The sequence below is a fragment of the Engystomops pustulosus genome, chromosome 1, assembly GCF_040894005.1.
Source record: "Engystomops pustulosus chromosome 1, aEngPut4.maternal, whole genome shotgun sequence".
NCBI classification, from domain to species: domain Eukaryota; kingdom Metazoa; phylum Chordata; class Amphibia; order Anura; family Leptodactylidae; genus Engystomops; species Engystomops pustulosus.
Window position 1 is genome coordinate 103,068,528 of NC_092411.1, and position 21,356 is coordinate 103,089,883.

General features: G+C 43.9%; 1 protein-coding gene across 3 annotated transcripts in view; it reads right to left on the reverse strand.

The window, feature by feature from the left end:
- Positions 1 to 21,356, reverse strand: part of LOC140128969 (dehydrogenase/reductase SDR family member 4-like) — a 28,529-nt gene extending 7,173 nt beyond the window's left edge. For 2 of the 3 annotated variants that reach the window (XM_072150651.1, XM_072150646.1), the window contains exons 1-6: positions 21,281 to 21,356; positions 16,266 to 16,424; positions 13,961 to 14,138; positions 13,640 to 13,741; positions 7,885 to 7,955; positions 7,271 to 7,322 (exon numbers count right to left, since the gene is read on the reverse strand). In XM_072150651.1, coding sequence (XP_072006752.1) covers positions 7,271 to 7,322; positions 7,885 to 7,955; positions 13,640 to 13,741; positions 13,961 to 14,138; positions 16,266 to 16,424; positions 21,281 to 21,327 — 609 coding nt within the window. In that variant the 5' untranslated portion in view covers positions 21,328 to 21,356. Of the gene's footprint in view, positions 1 to 7,270; positions 7,323 to 7,884; positions 7,956 to 13,639; positions 13,742 to 13,960; positions 14,139 to 16,265; positions 16,425 to 21,247 lie in introns of all 3 variants that reach the window. The other variant, XM_072150649.1, reaches the window with a different exon arrangement.

Sequence of the window (21,356 nt, forward strand, 5' to 3'; positions counted from 1 at the left end):
ACCTTTGCGGATCCGGATGAGATTGTAAGCACCCCGAAGATCCAGCTTGGAGTACACCCTGGAACCGCATAGGTGATCAAAGAGCTCCGTAATCAACGGCAGTGGGTAGTGGTTTTTAACCGTGATCTTGTTCAGCCAGCGTTAGTTTATACAGGGACGTAAGGAGCCGTCCTTCTTGGTGACAAAGAAGAAACCTGTGCCAGCTGGAGAGGAGGACTTGCTTATGAAACCCCTCTGCAAGTTTTCCTTGATGTTTTCGAAGATCCACAGGGCAATCATAGGGACGATGTGGTGGTAAAGTCTCTGCTTGTTTCTTAGAGAAAACATCTGCAAAGTCCTGGTAACAAGCTGGCAGACCCTCCAGAGATTTGGAAGACACAGAAGAGGTCTGGAGAAGAAGTGGTGCCATCATGCAATGAGATTGGCATTCAGGGCCCCAACATAGGATCTCATCAGTCTTCCAATTGAGGACTGGAGCATGGAGTTGAAGCCCCAAGGAAGTCCCAAAAGAAGAGCTGAAGTGGAGCGAGGCAGGACATAGAAGACCAGTCTTTCCTGGTGTAGGACTCCAACTTGAAGATGGAGCCAACCGAGGCAGACGCGGAAGCCGGACTAGAGCTTTTGCCGCAACTCTTGATCTCGTTCCAAGAACCGCATGTCTATCCGAGTGGCCAAGTGGTAAGACCACTCAGAGTAGCCGGCAGATCTCGGGCAGCCAATGCATCTTTAACCCATGAAGACCTTCCCTTTTAAAAGGTCGCACATAAGGCGGCTTCGTTCAAATAAAGTTCAGATGGCAAGATGCGGAACTGGACAGCGTATTCCCCCACAGAGGAGTCTCCTTGGCGTAGGTTTAGTAGCGCTGTTTCATGCGGGTTCCTCAAACACGGATTGGAACTCTGCCAGGAAGGTAGTATGGGTGGCCGTAACATGATTGTTTCTGTCCCACAGAGGAGTAGCCCAGGCCAGGGCCTTGCCTGAGAGGAGCCTGATGATGAACACCACCTTGGAGTGCTCAGTGAAAAACTGGGATGGCATTAACTCTATGTGCAGTGAGCACTGTGTGATGAATCCTCTGCACAGTTTGGGATTACCATCATATTTATTAGTCATAGATAGCCTTAACCTAGGCTCTGGTGCCGTAGGACTAGCCGGGAGGACAGGAGAAGACGCAGGGGTAGTCGCAGGAACTGCCGCAGGACTAGTCACAGGTGCCTAATGCTGAGGCTGGGAGTCAAGCAGCTGTTGGAGAGCAGAAGCGACTTGGCCTAAAAGTTCTCCTTGGGCAGCAATCTGCTGCGACTGCCGGGCAACAACACCGGAAAGTTCAGCCAGTATCTGACGTGGCTCCTTGGTGGGGTCCATGGCCGGATCTTACTGTCGGGGCGGTGAGTCTGTGGACCCTCTGGACCATGGTACTATTCGACACCTGGGAACGGAGACTAAGTGGCACCTGGTCTCCACCAGAGGCCGCCGCAAAGCGGGATGGTCTTGCTATGGCGGGATACCAGGTCGTTCCACAGGTGCGACTAGCCCGTGGTGGCAACCAAGATAGTGTTGCAGGAGACGGTAGGACTTACATCAGGAAACCAGAGCTGGCACACGGGACAGGAACACAGGATACGCTGGAGATACAGGACTGCTGGAGACAAAGGAACACAAAGGAATACTGGTAACGCTGGAGACACAGGAACACAGAGGAACAGTGGTAACATGGCAGACACATGAACACGGAGGAACGCTGGTAATACTACAGACACACGAACATCCAGCGAAGATCCGGCAGGGAATGATGGGAGCCGCCGGATTAAATGCAATCCCAGAAGTGCCCAGCGCCAATCACCTTTGTGCTGGCCCTTTTAAATATTGAAATACCGCCACGTGCGCACCCTAGGGACCAGCGCCGTCCGCGGGGCCTAGTCCGGCCGGGAGCGTGGAGAGGTAAATCCACGGCAGCAGGAGCGGGGCCGGGATAGGGGCAGCGGATAGAAGCACTGGATAAGCGGTATGGATCGCGGGGGTGCCCGTTCCCGTGACAATCAGTCTGTTTCAATCTTAGTGTTTTATTTGTTATGTGTTTCAACAGTAGTCTGTGTCGAATGGGTGGATGTGCGCTCGTTGGGATATATCCCCTCTTCAATCCTGGTTCCATGTCACTCAATGAACCACACTGGTCCGGCTATTCCCATTTCCCTTCCGTTAATATGGCACCGATCAAAATAATGACTTGGAATGTCAGGGGCATGAATTCCAAATTCAAGCGTGCTTTGATCTTAGATACAATTAAACAACATGCCCCTCACATTCTGTGTATTCAAGAGACCCATTTGATGGGCCAGAAGGTCTTCTCCTTGAAACAGGCTTGGGTGGCCAGGGGTTATCATTCCTCATACTCTATCTATGCCCGAGGGGTTTCCATCCTTATATCCAAGGCCCTCCCCATAAAGGTGTTGCAGGTTGCGCCGGACCACTTTGGCCGATACATAGTTTTGCACTGTGCCTTATGGGGCTTCGCCTTACAATCGTAGCAATATATATGCATCCCCCCTTTGACCCTGCCACACTACATGTAATATCCAGTAAACTGCCGGTGATACCCCCTGGGCCGTTGGTATGTATTGGTGATTTTTAACGCAGTCCCCAACCCCTTGGTTGACCGCACAAGTGGCCTAGATGCAGCCTCTACACGTCTAAATAAATGGCTTTTGTCGCTAAATCTCACTGACATATGGCGTAGTAAACACCCCCAGGAAAGAGAATACTCATTTTACTCCCCTGTACATAAGAGTTTCTCTCACATAGATTTGGCCTTTGGTTCCCATGATTTGTTACATTATGTGGACTACAATGTATCCTATTGAGTTTGGGGACAAAAATGGGAAACTTCTAGCATATCTCTCGAGAGCTGAGCACCCTTGTGCCTCTGTCCCTTCCATTCTGGATGCTAATGGAGCCTTAATTACGGGCCCAAGGTCTATAAACAATGTATTTTGTGAATATTACTCCTCCCTCTACTGTTCCAGATCATCTGCCTCACCTGCTGAGATGGCCCAATTTCTGGATGAACTCCCTCTATGGCACTTATCTCCAACACAGGCGTCTGAACTAGATGCCCCCATCTCAGCAGAGGAGGTAGAATTGGCTATACAGTCATTACTCTCTGGTAAGACACCCGGGCTGGACGGGCTTGGTGGGGAATGGTATAAAGAAAAATGTGAAGCCCTGACTCTGCTCCTACTACAAATGTACTTAGCAGCATTAGAACATGGATCTCTCCCTGAGTCTATGAGAGAGGCCTTTATTGTAATCCTTCCTTAGCCAGGTAAAGACCCTCTACTTCCTGATTCATATCGCCCTTGCTAAATTCTGACATTAAAGTCCTGGCAAAACTTCTTGCCACGAGACTCAACAAAGTCATCCTATCACTAGTCCACCCGGATAAGACGGGCTTTATGCCAGGTAGGGGAACCGATATCAATATTCAAAGATTACATTTAAATATATCAGAGGCCAGGGACACACTCCCTATCCTGCAAGGCCTTTGATTCTGTTGAATGGTCTTATTTATGGGCCCTACTGCCTAGATTGGGGATGGGTCCTCGGTTTATACCCCTTGTCCAACTTTTATATTCTGTGCCTAGGGCAAGGGTCAGGACCAGCATCTCTCCTCCCTTCCCCATGGCTAGGGGCACTATGCCCGTTATCCCCGATTCTATTTGCACTCGCCATCGAACCCCTTACCGTGGCTATTCGCCTTTCAGATAGCATAAAGGGTATTGCCAGAGGTGCTATTACTGAGAAGGTTTCCATGTATGCAGATGACACCCTAGTGTACCTTGCAGAAAACGGCCCATCCCTCTCGTCCCTGCTGTCCCTGATTGACTGCTATGGGTCCTTTTCGGGTCTACGAGTTAATTCAGTCCTTTTTCCTTTATTGGCTGAGGGAATAGGATAATAGACCTCTTCCTGTTCCAGTCCAGGTAGTGTCACAGTTTAAATACCTAGGCGTCCAGGTTTCTCGTAAGGTTCAGGCCTTCACGGAGTTAAACATTCAACCCCTGATATCTGCAACTGAGCCTCGCTTGAATTCCTCGCTTGAATGCCGCATTAATATATTTACAATTTTTTTCTGCTCCATGCCTGCCCTGTACTACTGCCAAAGAAGTTATTTAAGCACCTTAATGGCATTCTTAGATCCTTTTACTGGCAAGGTGGGTCGCGCTTTAGTCTGGCTCTTTTGCAGGCACCTAAATCACAGGGTGGATTGGCAGCTCATGACTTATACCTATACTACTTGGCTGCCCAGATTGTGTATGCCCAATGGTGGATTGATATTGATAGGGGTAATGCTGCTACTGCACTAGCGGGGACTATCACAGGATCATACAAAGCTTTCACGAACTTACTATACCGATACAACCCTACCTTAAAAGTTCCACTTGCTATAGAGACAATAGCGGTGTGTTGGCAAAGAGCCTAGGTGCTGGTGGGAGGGGGGGCTGACACCCCTTCGCCTAGGACCCCTCTCTGGCTAAACCCATGGCTCGCCCATCTCCTCTCTCTCCCTGGGTGGTCAATGTGGGGAGCAACTGGGGTGAAGTTTTTAGGTCAACTCCTGAATACAATTGGGGAGTTGCTTTCTTTTACAGAACTAAGGGACAGGCATGTCCTACCCGCCATGGCCTCCTTTCACTAAACACAGTTACATCTAGCTTTTAGGATCCAGTTCAGCTCCATTAGTCTGATAACTAATTTCTCCAAATTGGAAACTTTGCTGGGCACTGCGGATTTCCCTAAGCCGCTCACCCAGGTCTACAGTCTCTTGCAAGAACAGGGCAACAGACCTTATGATAAAGCCTTTGAATGCTGGATGAATGACATCCCTAATCTGTCTGATGATGACTGGAGGGAAGTTGAACTCTCTTATTTTGAATCTGTGGTGAGCTCTATGGACTTTCTGAAACAGTCCAAATTTCTGCATCGGGTATGCTTCACCCCTACAAGATTATTCCGCATGGGGGTTATGCCTAACGACTTATGCTTTCGCTGTTAGGCTGACTCTGGGTCCTTTCTGCTTTGCGTTGGGCCTGCCCAAAGATCGCTGCTTTCTGGTCAGAGGTCCTGAAATTCTTAAATACTCAGTTTGACTTCCCACGCTTAATGTCCCCCACGGTATGCCTCATGGGAGTTTACTGCTTTTATAATATAGGAGATTATGTATGGCTGAATGGTTGCATTTGGGTGCATGTATGTCTTGTGTTTATGTAGTCTCTGTTTTAATTGTTAGGGCTGAACACAATTGCCCCGGCCCTTTTCCGGACTATCTCGTATATTAATTAGTTTCATTAACATTTGTTGTACTGAATGAAATGTACTTATGATTGCTTGTATTACTGTGTACGTTCGGAAAATACCATACTGTGTTCAGCTGTCTTGTAAGTTTTATTTTTGTTATAAAAATTTAATAAATAAAAACTTAAAAAAAAAAAGGAAAAATGATCCAACAGTATTTCCTGGGCTAAACAGACCTTCCTGGACCAGACTCTTTATCACTCTGTAATGTCTAATTTTATTTGTATTTTTACCCCATTATTGAAAGTGGAGCATAAAGGAAGGATTTTAACACATGTAGATGCGTTTTCTAAGTAGCAGTATGCGTGTTGTGTTAGTTGCTGTATTGCAGTGGTGGCGAACCTATGGCACGGGTGCCAGAGGCGGCACTCAGAGCCCTTTCTGTGGGCACCCGGGCCATCGTCCCGGCACACCAGACAGAACTCAAAGAATCTTCCTGCAGTAGCAAGCTACTTAAGATGCTGTTTTCAGAATATTTTGATACTTACTTCTCTACTTCGAACTGTAGGAATAGGTAGAATGAGTAGACAGGGACGAATTATCTTTGGAGGATTCTCTGTGTACAGACGGACACTGGAAAGAATCTAAAGTGATGCAAATTTTCCATATTTCTACTGTGTTGCTGTCCTCAGGAGGCCAATCTAATTGAAAGTTTTTGAAGAACAGGGAACAATAACTTACTGCTTTAATTTTTGGATGGCACCTCACGATAAATAAGGGGGGTTTAGGTTGCAGTTTGGGCACTCGGTCGCTAAAAGGTTCGCCATCACTGCTGTATTGTATTAGTGTTGTACTAAAGTGTGTACTTACAAAAAGCGTTTGGTAGCGAGTTTTGCCAAATGCGTTTGAATTGCAAACACATCATCAGGATGCAGCCGGAGGTTGTGTGCAGATACAGCCCCCTACAGAACCCCCAATTAACTATATACAGCCCACTCCCAGTTATATTACATACAGCCTCCCCTCACCAGTTACATTCCCTCTCAAGTCATATAATGTACAGCCTCCCCAGTCATCTTATATAGAGCCTCCCCAGTTACAGCATATAGAACCCCCCCTTAGTCATATTATAAACCGCCTCCCCTTTTGCACTGTATACTGCCTCCACTCCCCAGATATACTATATACTGCCACCCTCCCCAGTTGAATTATATACAGCCTCCTCACTCCAGTTATATTAAATACAGCCTCCCTTCCTCATTTATACTATATCCAGCCTCCCCAGTTATATTATATACAGCCTCCCCTCCACAGTCATATTATATACAACCTCTCCTATCCAGTTATATTTTAACCCTTTTATAATATATACAGCCTCCCCTTCCAAGTCATATTATATGCAGCTTCCCCTCCCTATTATATTATATTATATACGGCCCCTTTTCCAGGTATAGTATATAACGCCTCCTCTCCCAAGGTAATCCTAAATACATTCTTTATCCCCAGTTATACTATATACAGTCCCCAGTTATATACAGCCTTCCCTTCCCACTTATAGTATATGCAGCCTTCCCTCAACAATTATATTATATACAGCCTCCTCTCCCCAGTTTAACTATATACAAACACCATTTCCCAGTAATATTAAATTCATACACACCTATCTTCAGTATATACAGAAACATAAACACTCAAACACGTCATGCACATAGAGTTTACATACTGTACATCCAGATATGCATAGATAACCACATTCATAGACAGGTTACAAATACACACTCAAGCACCTACAGGTCACATATATATATACTCACCTTCCATGATTTTTTTTAAACAAATACTTATATAATACTAATCTGGTCGGCCATGGCACTGTGTCCACAGTGCCAAATAGTAAATCCGGCCTGCTCTTTCCTGTCTTAGACACTTCTAGCTTTGTCTAAAAAACCGCACATGTGATTTTTGTCTTTTTACTTACTGGAAAAGCTGTAAACGCTGCTATAGATGAGACAATCACGATGCTGCCACCTCTGTGGGAACAGAAAAACACAGTTCTGCTGTAGTACTGGGTAATGATGAAATAGACAAACTATTGTAAGTCATGCATTCTGCTACTAGTTGAATTGAAAATATCCACACAAGAAAACCCATCCAATTAAAGGATGTAACCTAAAGCTTCTAAAGGCAAAAATACTTGATGATATCATATATCATTTATAATTAATGTTACTTTATGTGGCACAAGCTGGCAGGTCCTAGAGCCTAAATGATATTGTTACTTCTGTAATCCTAAACCCTAGGTTACCACATTGATCTTTAAAATACCAAACTAAGCACATACTGGGCAATATGTTTTACATATGTATAGATGGCACATTGTAATTGTCTGATAAATTTAACAATAAATTTACTATTGCTTTCTGAAGCAAATCTTAAAAAATATATGTTAGTCACAGAAGTCCTGCACCAATCGGTGTTTACAAAACTGACAGGACAAAATCCTCAAAAAAGTATGTGAAATGAGCACCAAAACGATGACTCTTGTCTTCTAGGTAAATAGGAAAATAACACCTTATATCCCAAAATTATTACCCTCTTTCTTGTATCTTGGGTGCCACAAGCTTCACCAACAGGAAAGTAGCTTTAAGATTAATGTCAAAAACCTGGGACGAAGAATAAAATAAAGTAGAATAACTATATAAGTAATCTATTACTAAAGACTACTGCAACAATTTTTATGAAAGAACAGATTGTTCCTTTAACCAACTCTTAAAGGAAAACCATAAAGGGCCAAGATGGAATTTGCCATTTGCCATGTGACAGCCAAGAACCCTTCACACACCAATGATGCAAAAAAGAAATAAGTATAAAGTCAAAAAGGCAGAGAATATAACACTAAAGTCAAGCTCTCTGTGCCTCAGAATGTCCCCTCTGCTATGATTGACAACATATATCAAACCTCTGGAGAGCAATTTATGTTGCCCCTGGATGCGGGACCGTCAATTACAGTGAAGGGGGTGTTTTGTGATGGGGAGAGCTTGACTAAACTCTGAACCTCTGTATACATTCAGTTTATGGGGCAGATTTACTTACCTGATTTACTACCATTCGCGATCCAGCGGCGCGTTCTCTGAACAGGATTCGGGTCCGGACGGGATTTATGAAGGTAGTTCCTCCGCCGTCCACCAGGTGGCGCTGCTGCGCTGAAAATCATCTGAACGCGCCGGAATACACCGAGCTGGACCAGGTGAAGTTAAGCGCTTCCCAAGCGACACATTTTCGGTTTTTAAATGCGGCGGTTTTTCCGAATACGTCGGCTTTTCGTTCGGCCACGCCCCCTGATTTCCGTCGCGTGCATGCCAGCGCCGATGCGCCACAATCCGATCGCGTGCGCCAAAATCCTGGGGCAATTCAGGTACAATCGGCGCAAATCGGAAATATTTGGGTAACACGTCGGGAAAACGCGAATCGGGCCCTTAGTAAATGACCCCCTATATCTCACTTCAAAGTTGGTTTTCTGGATAAAGTCACAACACTGATCTGAAATGTTTGGCTACACAATTTCTTCACTGTCGTAGACAACCAGGGATACCAAAAGCCCCATTACTGCCCACTACTGGAATTACTCTAATTTAGCTGCCTAAAAATATTATCCGACACTTATTTTCCCACCATTAGTTTCTTCAAAATGGCATATACCTGCCCCTACTGTGTCCACTTGGATAGTATGGCTGGTAGAACAGGTTTATTCATGCCTCCTTGGCATGAGTGAGGCAGGTCATGAGTGTTGGTCTTGTGCTGTGTAGATTTCGTCACTGACCATTTATGCATCCAAATTTTAGCCATTGGGATTGGAGGCATGAAGCTGGTACAACTACACATGATATATAATATAATAATATCTGTGCATCTTCCTTTGCATACTATAGGTAGTATGCAGCTACCAGAAGAAACTGATTCAGTGACATAATAAAACCCATCAGACCCTTCCACCATAGATCCCATTGCTTTATATTGGGCTCTGTTGGGGTTATATCATGGTATAAATCGTCTTGGTAATAGCATAATTCTGCATGATGTGTTATTCTTGTGAAATAGGACAGATGCCCATGGGGAACTTGAATGGGACCTTACTTTGTTAACATTTATAACTGACTGTTTCCTTGTGAAAATAGGGAGGGGGAATTCTCAGTGTATAGCACTGTCACGTGCACCCGTGCCTCTCTCCGCTGCCCCGGTCCCGCTCCCGTGCACTCACCTCTCCTGGCTCCCGCTCCCATCCGTACTAGGTCCCGCGCGGCCCCGCTCCCTAGGGCGCGCGCGTGGCAGTGTCTCCAGATTTAAAGGGCCAGCGCACAGGTGATTGGCGCGGGTCATTTCCTGTTTAGTATTTAACCCTATGACTCCCATCATTCCCTGCCGGATCTTTCTGCCTCATAGCCTTAGAGAAAGCTTCCAAGCGAGTATTCCTGTGTATTCCTGGGTTCCTGTGTGTCCCCGCTCCTGAGTCCTGTGTTGCCGTGTTACCCAAGTTCCTCCGTGTTGCTATGTTCCGTGTGCCTGTGTTCCCGTTCCCACCTGCCTCGACCTTCTGTTGCTGACCCCGGACTTGGACTTGACGTTGCATCTCTGCCGCCTGCCCTGACCCTGTGCCTGGACCTGACTACGAGATTGTCATCCACTAAGGTACCTCGACCTGCGACTTTTTAAGCAACCTTTTTTAAAAAGTCCCCAGTCATGAATCTGGCTTTGTACAACGTTGTACTAGCAGTTGTTCTATGTTTACACTACATTAAGCGAAGTGTTGGAAATAGCCATGTGAGACTTTTTAGCAGTGATAAGTCCTAAAAAACCTCAATGCAACTTTTTAAAGACTTTTTTATGTCAAAAAAGCTTGAAAAATCTAATGATAAATAATCCTCAGTGACTGAAGGTTTTTTTTGGTCAGTATGGATTGTGCAGTAACCTCAAATAATGGCTATATACAACAAAGGCTATAATACCACTAAACATTATAAATGTATATGATATCACAATACAAATAGTGGAATGCTTTACCCTGGACTATCAGACTACAGCCCAACTACCAAAGCTACAAACATGCTATCACAATCGTATCACATTCCCTTATCACATGTAACTTCAACTCACTTTTAACTTATATAGAGTTAGGGATACTGTAACTGTCTCCAATAGGGTGACACCTTTGGTGTGAACCACCATAATAGTGCAATCAACAAGAGCAGAATGGTAAGGAAAGAGAAAAGTGAAGGCTGGAAAACCAAAAACGTTTGTTATTCCATTGAAAATAAATTGTGTATCCAAATCCCAACGGACTTGTCTAGCCTTTTTCAGGTTAATTAACCCAACCTCTTCTGACCACAATTGAAAAGGATCTTCTCGCATGGAAGCGTCTTCCGCTTTCCTGGTTCAGAAGGATTAGTGTAATTAAAATGGACATATTGCCAAAAATACTTTATTTTTTCCAAACAATCCCCCTACGCATAGCTTCTCCCTTTTTTAGCAGACTCAAAAATTTAGTATCAGGTTTTGTATGGGACTCTTCCAGACCCCGGATGTCACACAATATTCTTACCAGACCTAAAGAACTAGGAGGAGCGGGTTTGCCTGACATGGGTCTATACCAGTGATGGCTAACCTATGACACGCGTGTCAGTGCTGACACACGTAGCCATTTTCACTGACACACGGTTGCCTGAGAGTTAAGTTTCAACCTACATGACCAGGTGCAGGCTGAGAGATTGCACTGAGCCTCCGGCACTCCTCCCTCCTCCTCCTCCCCATGTGTGAGCTTTGCCTAGTGTCTCCAGTCAGCACAGGTATCAGCATGGGGCACAGCAGGAGAGGTGACCCGGCCATACACCCAGGAGGCTCCTCTGCAGCTCCTGATAGTTGTGGTGGGGGGAAGATGGCATCACAGTCAGAGGTCACATCGCTGCTGCCTTGTGTGATGTCCCAGCAGCTGCCACCTCTACACTGACCATCTCCGCAAGGGAGGATAACCACTCTCATCATATAGTAAGTAAGGTCAGTGCACTGTATGATAGAAGACAGTCATCAGGGCTTGTGTGTCAGTTTTGTGATGTATAAGCCCAGACATTGCGAATCCCTTGCTCCTCACACCTTCTCCATGCCAAGAGGGCATGAGGGAGATGCAGACAGCGGCGCCTGCGCCCTCGCTATAACCTGTGAACCTTCATGACAGAAAGTTCACAGGTTACTAAGCATTTCCACACCTGTCTGATTGTAACCGATCTAATACAATGTGCGATTTGCACATAGTAATAGATGATTGGGAAAATCCCCATATACTGCCATAATGTAGTATGGCAGTACATGGTAGGATCAATCAGACAACCTATGGTTAAAGTACCCTAGAAGTTAAATAATTATACATATTTGTTATTTAAACTATAAATATCACAAAATTATGTTTTTTTGTCAAGGTGACACACCGCCCGAGTTATGCTCGGTTTTTTGGCGAATTTTGACACACCAAGCTCAAAAGGTTGCCCATCACTGGTCTATACTATGAGGCCTCTATATTAGCCTATATAGTAGACGCAGTTTTAAGCTCACCATCTAAGTTAAGGGTGAAGTTAGAAGCCTCCTTGAACTCAACATCTTTGGGAGCGTCCCTATGCCTCTCTGCCACAACACGTGGTTCATCCCCGGTTCACACACCCCTTTATAAAACGCTCCTTGGCACCTGGGACTTGTTGAGGAAACGCCACAAATTGACATCCATACCTGGCCCTATGTCACCAATATTCTTAGACCCTAGAGAGACATGACACTGGAATTGTTTGGACTCCCACCGAACACGGTGGTGCAAATAAGACATGAGGGGCAGTAGATGGTTTATGGCTAAACAGTTGGGTAGTTTTATCCATTCTTTAGGCCCTACACAATCCCTCACACGAGAATTGACATTTATAGAGCAGATTTTCACGAATAAAGACGCTCCTAGACACTTGATCTCTACAGTCTATGGGTGGCTGCTGAGGGAAAGGGCTAAGAAAATGCCAGTCCTATATAGACAAGCATGGGAGAGAGCTCTGAACAAAACATTCTCCGAGGAGGAATGGGACAAGGCGGCTATCTTGACTCACAAACTCTCTGTATCATCACAAATTCATGAGACAAACTTTAAAATCATGGCTAGGTGATGTAATCGGGAGCAGGGTTCCATGCTGCATATCTGGTGGTCTTGTCCTGGGGTCCGGGACTTGTGGAAGGGAGTTCTTGCCCTGTACAACAAATTATGGTCGGATACTATTACGCCACTTCCAGAGCTTGGGTTATTGTCTATGATCCATAGTTCTATCTCAACGGTGAAGAAAGGCTTTCTGAGACACTGCATTGCTGCTACACGCCAGATAATTCCCAGGCTCTGGAAGTCAAGTGTGTGCCCATCAAGAGCCCAGTGGGCAGAAGCCCTGAACAATATAATGAGGATGGAGGAAATGAGAGCCATGGAGGGATTGGTGGACTCACAATTTGATAGGTACACCAAGGTCTGGTCCCCTTGGATAGAGTTCCGCAGCTCAACGGAATTTGCTTCTTGGATAGAGGGAGTATAGACTGAATAGGTAAAACTTAGGATAAAGTGGGCAAATCCTCGTACCCTTTACCCCCCCCCTCCCTATTGTGCTCTCTCCCTTGACCCTTTCCTATCTCCCTTCCCATCGTTCCTAATGTATTTTCCCAGGTATATGTTCGTTTTATGTGTTTATTCTTAATGTTGTTAGTTTTGCTCATACTATTTTCTCTCTTTCCATGAAGCCGTTATCCATACCATTTTAGTTGTACCATTGGTTGTATGACACTTGTCTTATGTACACTAAGATATACATGCTGATGTGATGAGTACCTGATTCACTGTTGTTATTTTGAACCTTGTTACTTGCCAATTTCAATAAAAGTTTATTGAACAGAAAATAAATTGTGTTGTGTGTACACAATTTTTGTTATTTACAACAATCAAACGGTATACGCAGGCATGCATAAAAGTTTATGTTTTAGCACCCTCAACGTTTCCCTTTCCTCTCCATTCCGCTTTTGCTCATTTCTCTTTTCGCAGACCAAACCTGTATATCCCTCTCGTCTAAGCCTGCATCCAATTTTCATGATACTCTTCAGGCCTATTCACTTTGGACAGCATGATTTATTTGATCTCTTATGAAGAATGGCTGGACCATTGTGCAGGCACTTATACCTCCTAGTGTCTTATTTTACTGTATATGTATGTACCCAATGATCCGTAAAGCACTGCAGAATGTGGTGTTGCTTTATAAAAATGTATCATTATTTTTATTAGTCTTACCTTATCCCACACCTCTTCTGTTGCATCCAATATGTTTCCGAAGAAAGGGTTCACAGCAGCATTAGAAACGAGGATATCAACTCCACCAAATTTCTGCATCACCTAGGAATTAATTCAACAGTGTGTGAGGAAAGTCCTGCTAGTCAGCTCATACCCAAGGCTATGGAAAACATGGCCATGTGCCTGAGCCCTAAGAAAGACATGTAGAAGCGTGTTTGCCATGGATAGCAAACAACGGATAGCATATATCTTCATAATATGTTCATGTGCAGGAGGCTCCAAGTTGTAAACAATCTTAGAATTACTGCTTTTTGTACTTACATGATCCACTAGTTTTACTCGGTCTTCTTTCTTTCCTACATGGCACACAGTCCCTTCCACATCCAGACCCTCCTTTTTGAGTTCTTGGAGAGCCTTGTCCACATTTTGTTGGTTTCGGCTGCTGATATGAACTCGTGCTCCATCTTGAGCAAGTCGTCGTGCAATGGCTAAGCCGATGCTGTAAAAGCATTTACCACAATTTTACTCAAAAATAGTGCTCATGAGCCTAGTATGCTTTCGGAATTTACACATACATCAGGCACAAAAGATCACAAAAGTGTCTCAAACATCAAATATTACCAAGAGAGTGTACGGAAAAAGGAAACATCATAAATAAAACCCATACAACATTCAAATAATAAAAAACAAAAGTGCATTGATGTAAATTCTTCAATCCCATATAACTTGTAGTTTCCTTTTTATGTTTGGAATGACATCACATGGACATCTCAAGTTTATAGCATTGTTGTTTCAATAATTCAACAATCCTTTAAATGAGGCCATCTTCATTGTCTGTAGGTGTCATATTAAGAAGATAACTTTCTCCCCATAGGAAGGATTGTGGTTACCTTTAAGAGAAAAGACCACTAGTTTTTAATGGTATCCCTCTCTGTCTCACTGAGATCTTCCAAACTGCATTATAATAAGAAGTCCATGGTATGCCCCTTACAGCCTATAGATAATTTCCATTTTGCCACGTAGAACATTTGGTCATGGGGTAGCTCACAGGTTGATTCTCTGCTTACAGGACATAGCTGCTACTAGGTTTTTTTTACAGTGTTCATTATCCATGCATATGCTGTAAAGATATGCATGTATTCTAAGGGGCCCTGCATACAGATTGATAGATTTCCATGTGAGAAACTCCAATTTACAATTTTACAATAGCTTTGTAGTTCTGCAGTGATCATGTGTTAAATGTGGATTTGCAATATGCTCAGCAGGCCCTAACAGAGTATGGAGCACTGATATCTCTCAGGAGTGGCTTGATGGTCAGGGCCTAGCTGGTTCTCACAGCGACTCCACCTGTCAGGATCGGCAGGGATGTAGCAAGAAAGGGGGGCCGCATGGTGTCTGGTTCCGATTGGAGCACTCCCAGCTGGTGATGTTCCTTGGCTGATGTTAGAAGAGAGTCCTGTAATGGCAATGCAACTAGCCAGGGACATACAGAAAAACAGAAAGTTTTTATACTAGAGAAAGAGCAGGAACCAGGACAGAACCCCTATACAATATATCAATCTGCCTCTGGAATGTTCTGGGGAGCCAGCCAATAGGAACCACCTACCTGCTTACCACCAGGTGACATGAACTTCTAAATTTTTATTAGAACAAAATATATAAATTTGATATCTATGGTACTTGTACCCAATCAGGCCATTAGATGGCAGAGATATACACAAACTCAGCTCAGACAGCAACAGGTTGATTGGGCCTAAAGTTTCAACTTCAGCGGAACTACCTGGTAAAAATTAATAATAACCCTGACTCGAGTTCATTACAGATTCAGCACAGCTTTTGAAATGGGTCAGACAGATGGGTCAGGCAGAGAAAAGAGTGGGGTTTTTTTTGAGAAATTCCTATTGTATTATTTTTTGGGTCTCAGTTTTCACATTAAACTAAATTTATTATCTTAAAAGTTCAAAATATATAATAACTATAACTATTTTTCTGTGACTGTAATACAGTATTACCCAGACATTATTTTTCAGATTTTCATATATCACATATATGTATTTTTTTTTTTAGCTTTTTTTTTTTTTTTTTATAACTTTATGTCCCTAGCCATTGCCTCTTCTTTCTGCATATAGCTCTGTATGAGCTCTTTGTATGAGAGAAGGAGAACACAGAAGCAGTAAGTACTGCTACAGCAGTGACTCACAGCAGTTTGGAGGTGCAGCACAGAGGTACAGTAAAGAGAGTGCACTGTTGCTACAATCCAAGACCATAAATGTATTTTTCTCAGTACAGCTGCTGCAACAACACACAAAAAGGTATGATCACACAAATCTTCATGGCTTCTACCTAACACTGTCTAAAGCTTTGTATTGTCAACGCTGCAAGAGAATCCCATAAATAAAATGATAAAATGGAATGACAACTACTCAGGTCGATGAGGCAGCAATGTGCTTAAACACTTCTATTACTAGTATTCTTACCAGACTGTATGAAGTGCAATACTAAGTAAGAAATACAAGTTGAGAGAGTATAAGGCATCTCATGAGGTATTCCGGGAATTAGTCAAACAGTATACAGTCTTAAATAAACTCCACTATTTACTACATGTCATGCCCTAGAGATAAATTACCCCTCAGATGATGCAGTCACCAGAGCGACTTTTCCTTCCAGTTTTCTTGGGGTTTGTATTCCCCTTACACTCTGCATTATGTACGATCCTCCACCACCGTGAGACAGCGAAAGCAAACGCTGGAGCGACAAGCGAAACATGGAAAAGTGGACTGTGTACCTGGAGAAGACAGCAGATGGGAGGAGCATAAGTAAGAGCTAACAGTTAAGTTTTTAGGTGATGTGATAAAAAGAAAAATCCCTATATTGTATGTCTTATAAGAAATTAAAATATATGTGTCCAGAAACACTACTAAAGTAATATAAGGCCATGTATGTAGACATACATTTTCATGATTTCTTGTAGACTGCCAGAAAGCATGCACAGGTAGAAATTAGAATAATCTGCAGATAAGTTGGCACAAAAACCACCAGCATTTCAGTCATATGTGGCTCTATAATTTGAGGGTGCGTTCACACTTGCTGTTTTGGAATGCGTCTAAATGCATACTTCAGAATGCATGCGTTTTGTGTGTCACCATGTGTTCGGCTGCATTGAAAGCATTTTTCTTCATTGCTGGGAGTGTAAGCAGGTGGGAAAATGTTAAAGGGGTTGTCCGGGAAGTACAAAAACCTCTATGTGGCCGTCGCCTTCAGTGGTCTCCTGCTGTATTCTTCCCTCCTACAGCTATTTTTATTCTTCTGATGGAATAAAGTTTACATTTCAATGGTGAGTGCCAGCCCATTTTCTTCTTTCTTTTAGCCAATGACATATGTGTTTCCACTGAAATTAATGCAATCTGTAACAAACAGCACATGTTGTGCATGTAAACAATGCAAAGCACGTGGTGCTCCTTATGGATCACATGTGTTTTAGTGCAATGCCTTAAGCATATGTATTGGCAAATGTAAACGTGGCCTCAGGCTTGTTTCAGACAAGAGTGTTTAGTCTGTAAAATATGGACCATAATGCACATCATATTTCACCGATAGGACCTTCACGTGTAAGATCCAGTAAGAAGTAGTTTCAGTACAGCATTGTTGTCTTGTTAGCATGCACGGACTACTTTCTTCATATACCTATGATACTTGGAGTCCAGCACACAGGGCAGTGTTCAGTACATGAAATAAAAGACATGCACTGGCTTTTAACCAAATGGACTTTTTAAATTTTCCATTCCTATTTTATGCTTCCCACCTTTACAAATACATTTTTTATTCTTCAGTGTACAGATCTGTACAAAGGCTTATTTTTATGCATTGAAAATTGTACTTTGAAGTGGCAGTATGTTATATTTTATGCCATGTACTGGAAAGCTGGAAAAAAATTCCAAAAGCATGGAAATTGACAAAAAAAATTGTATTTGCGCAATTTTATTGTGGACTTTGTTCTTACGGCTTTCACTTTGCCTTCCAATTGACACCTCTGCTTAATTCTTTGTGTCGGTACAGTCACGATGACACAAAATGTTTATAGGTTTTAATATATTTCAAAAAATTAAAACCTTTTATACAAAAATACATTTCTTATTTTCACCATATTCTGATACCAATAACTTTTTTTGTACTTTGTTGTACACACCTGTATAGGGTGTCACTTTTGGGTCTGCACAACCTTTTGATCTCTTTTTATTCAATTTTATATGTGTTTTGAAATGGCAAAAAAATGGCAATTCTGACATTTGGGTTCTATTTTCCATTGTGAGGTTCACCGCCTTTTTTTATATTTTGAACGTGCTTACAAGATGCAAAAAGGTAAGAACCCAACTTTCAAAATAATGCAGTTCTGTAAATATACAAAACTTACTGGTCATAATAAAAACATAGATCCAGATGTAGTATATACGATCATAACAGACAATAACATCTTCCCACCAATGCGTTTCGGGCATTTATGTCCTCATGGTACAGAGAGCTATGGTGTTTATTTTTATTTGTGTTCTACTGAAAGGGAGGTGATTTCTAGGCCCCTCTTAGGTATTTGAATCCTAGGGGGTCTGATCACCTGTACAATTTGCTGCAAAACTACTATTGCAGTGCTGTATATTGTAAAATCACTGGATCTGTAAAAGGAACATTGAGGCATATTTACTAGGGGTCATGTGCCAGTTTTCTGTCGGACATTGCATGTTCTTTTTAGTGCAAACTGCTTGCACAGGTATTTAAGACATGTGTGGCGCACGCAACCCTTTTGTGGCAAGGCTGCACTAGGCATGCCTCCTAACTTTTAGACGAGACAAAAAGCTCCTCCCCCTTTTTCTAAATCATGCCCATTGTCCCACCCACAAACATCGACCTTGATGTTCCCCACATAGTACAATGTCCCTTACTTTGGCCAACCCCTCACCCCCTGGAGCCGTATAATACCCCCTAATGCAACTCTGCAACATATAAAACATATAAAACCCCTCTTTATTTTTATCCTCCCTTTACATTTGGTTTTCCACTCTTATTTATCTCCCCAAACTTACACATAATCCTATCTGTACTCCAACCCCCTGCCATCCTCACATTGTGTGGCCCCTGTTCTCTATCCTCTTCATACTGTGGCCTCCTGTCCTCTATCCTCCTTCTGTAGCTCCTGTCTTCCATCCTCCTCCTGTCCTCCAGCCTCCTCCTATAGCTCCTGTCCTCCAGCCTCCTCCTGTTCTCTAGGCTCCTCATGTAGTCTCCTGTCCTCCATCCTCCTCCTGTAGCCTCCTCCTGTCCTCCAGCCTCCTTCTGTAGCCTCTAGCCTTCTCCTGTAGCCCTCTGTCCTCCATTCTCCTCCTGTGGCAACCTGTCTTGCAGCCTCCTCCTGTAGCCTCCTGTCATTCAGCCTCCTCTTGTTGTCTCCAGTCCTCCATCCTCCTGTCCTCCAGCCTCCTCCTGTCCCCCAGCATCTTCCTATGGTCTCCTGTCCTCCATCCTTCTTCTGTGCTCTTCTGTCCTCCAGCCTCCTCTTGTAGTCTCCTGTCCTCCAGCCTCATTCTGTGGCCTACTGTCCTCTATCCTCCTCATGTGGCCCCTTGTCCTCCAGCCTCCTCCTGCGACCCCCTATCCTCCAGCCTCCTGTCCTCCAGACCCTCCTGTAGCCCCCTGTCCTCCAGCCTCCCTTCTGTAGCCTCCTGTCCTCCAGCCTCCTTTTCTCCATCCTCCACTTGTAGCCTCCTAACCTCCATCCTCGTCCTTTGCCCTCCTGTCCCCTTGCCTCCTCCTGTAGCCACCTGTCCTCCAGCCTTCTCATGTAGTCTCCAGTCCTCCAGACCCTTCTATAGCCCCATGTCCTCCAGCCTCCTCCTGTCCTCCAGCCAACTCCAGTAGCCCTCTTTCCTTCAGCCTCCTCTAGCCTCCACCTGTAGCCTCCTGTCCTCCAGCCTCATTCTGTGGCCTACTGTCATCTATCCTCCTCCTGTGGCCCTGTGTTCTCCAGCCTCCTCATCCTATCCCCCAGCCTCCTACAGCATCCTCCTGTCCTCCAGTCTCCTCCTCCTGTCCCCCTGCATCCTCCAGAATCCTCCTGTCCTCCAGCCTCCACCTTCTCTCCCGGGCTCCGACTGACTCATGGAGGGGGCAGGGCCAGCTGAGGGCAGAACTACCTCCTCACATGACGCATGCAGATATCATGTGAGGGGGTAGCAGGGACTGATCCCGCCGCCTCCTGGTCCCCATGCTTCGGCTGCTCTGCAGATCTTATGTACGGGAACAAGAGGAGGCGAGACAGGGGGGGAACCCGGGACATTCTCCCAGCTGCCCGTGACAGCGGGACAGAGCCCAAAAAACGATAATGTCCCGCTGAACACTGGACGGTTTGGAGGTATGGCACTATGCATCATGCGACACAAATTAGGGGGCGTTCTGGTACTCAGTCAGACCGTGCACCAGATTTACCATGCAAAGTCCGACAGAATTGTGTCACATGTCCGAAGTTAAAGGTACACAAAAAAAATAGTAGTGCAGGGGGCGCCACAAATCACAAATCTGGTGCCCAATGCACGCTACATAGGTAAACTGCATATAGTGCAGTTTGCAGCGTTGTAAGTAAATGTACCACAGTGCACCTTTGCAGATCCTGCTTTGACTGGGACAATACCTTTGCTGAGAGTCCCGGTTTTCATAGCAGCCAGTTGACACCTTCAAATGCGGGGGCGCCGGAAAGAGCAAGTATGGCAGCACTGTTATTTAAGTGCCGCCATCGCAATGTGTTCTGTTACATTTTTATATATTTGGTAGCATGTAGTAAGCTCTAGGAACTACATTTCGTAAGGTATTTTCCCATTGACTTTTTCTATTGTACAAGAGGTTTTGAAAAAATGTATGTAATTAAACAGACATAAATTTAATTGTACAATGCAATGCAAAACATTTATACAAATGTACAAAATTATAAGTGCAGTAAACGGACTGTATATAACATACAAATCACATTTGGAGTCTCCCATGGGTGGACTGTGCCTACAACAAAATTCAGACATCCTGTTTTTATTCCTTACTACCAGTTATATGTAGATGATCAAACATGTTACATCGGGTGTATGAAAAGTTATGAAATATAATGCTCTAGGCGAAATTCCATTGCAGCATTTCTACATGTTTTTAAACCTTTGTTCTTAATTGAGTGAACGTAAACTACTTAAAATTTGTATAACAAATTAACAGATCCGTTCTCCTGATACGTGGGGTCCCAACGGACCCCAAATATCAGATTGTTAATCCCTATCCACAAATTTGGAAGAATCCTTTTAAAGTCACATTAGTTACTGGCTGCTTCTAAGCTACATTGTCTAATTCAAATTTTCTTAATAGAATTAGAATGGATCTGATGTGTTCTGATTTGACTTATGTATTCATCAGTAAGAAGTCAGCATTTACTACAACAAGAAATTTGTAGATGGTCTGAATACAGCTGTATGTAGAAGGCATACATTTTAATCAGGAAAGCTGTGAACTGTGAACGGCAGCAAGACATTCTCCTCTAGCCACAATCCATTTACTCCCTCTACATAAAGGTTGTAGGTAACTTACCTGCTACTAAACAGTTGCTGCCAGTGTTCTTACCTCTCGGGAACTCTGCTGTCTTCTCTGTATTGTCCCCTTATATCCATCCCCGCCTCCTCTCCAGAGCTCTGCCTCC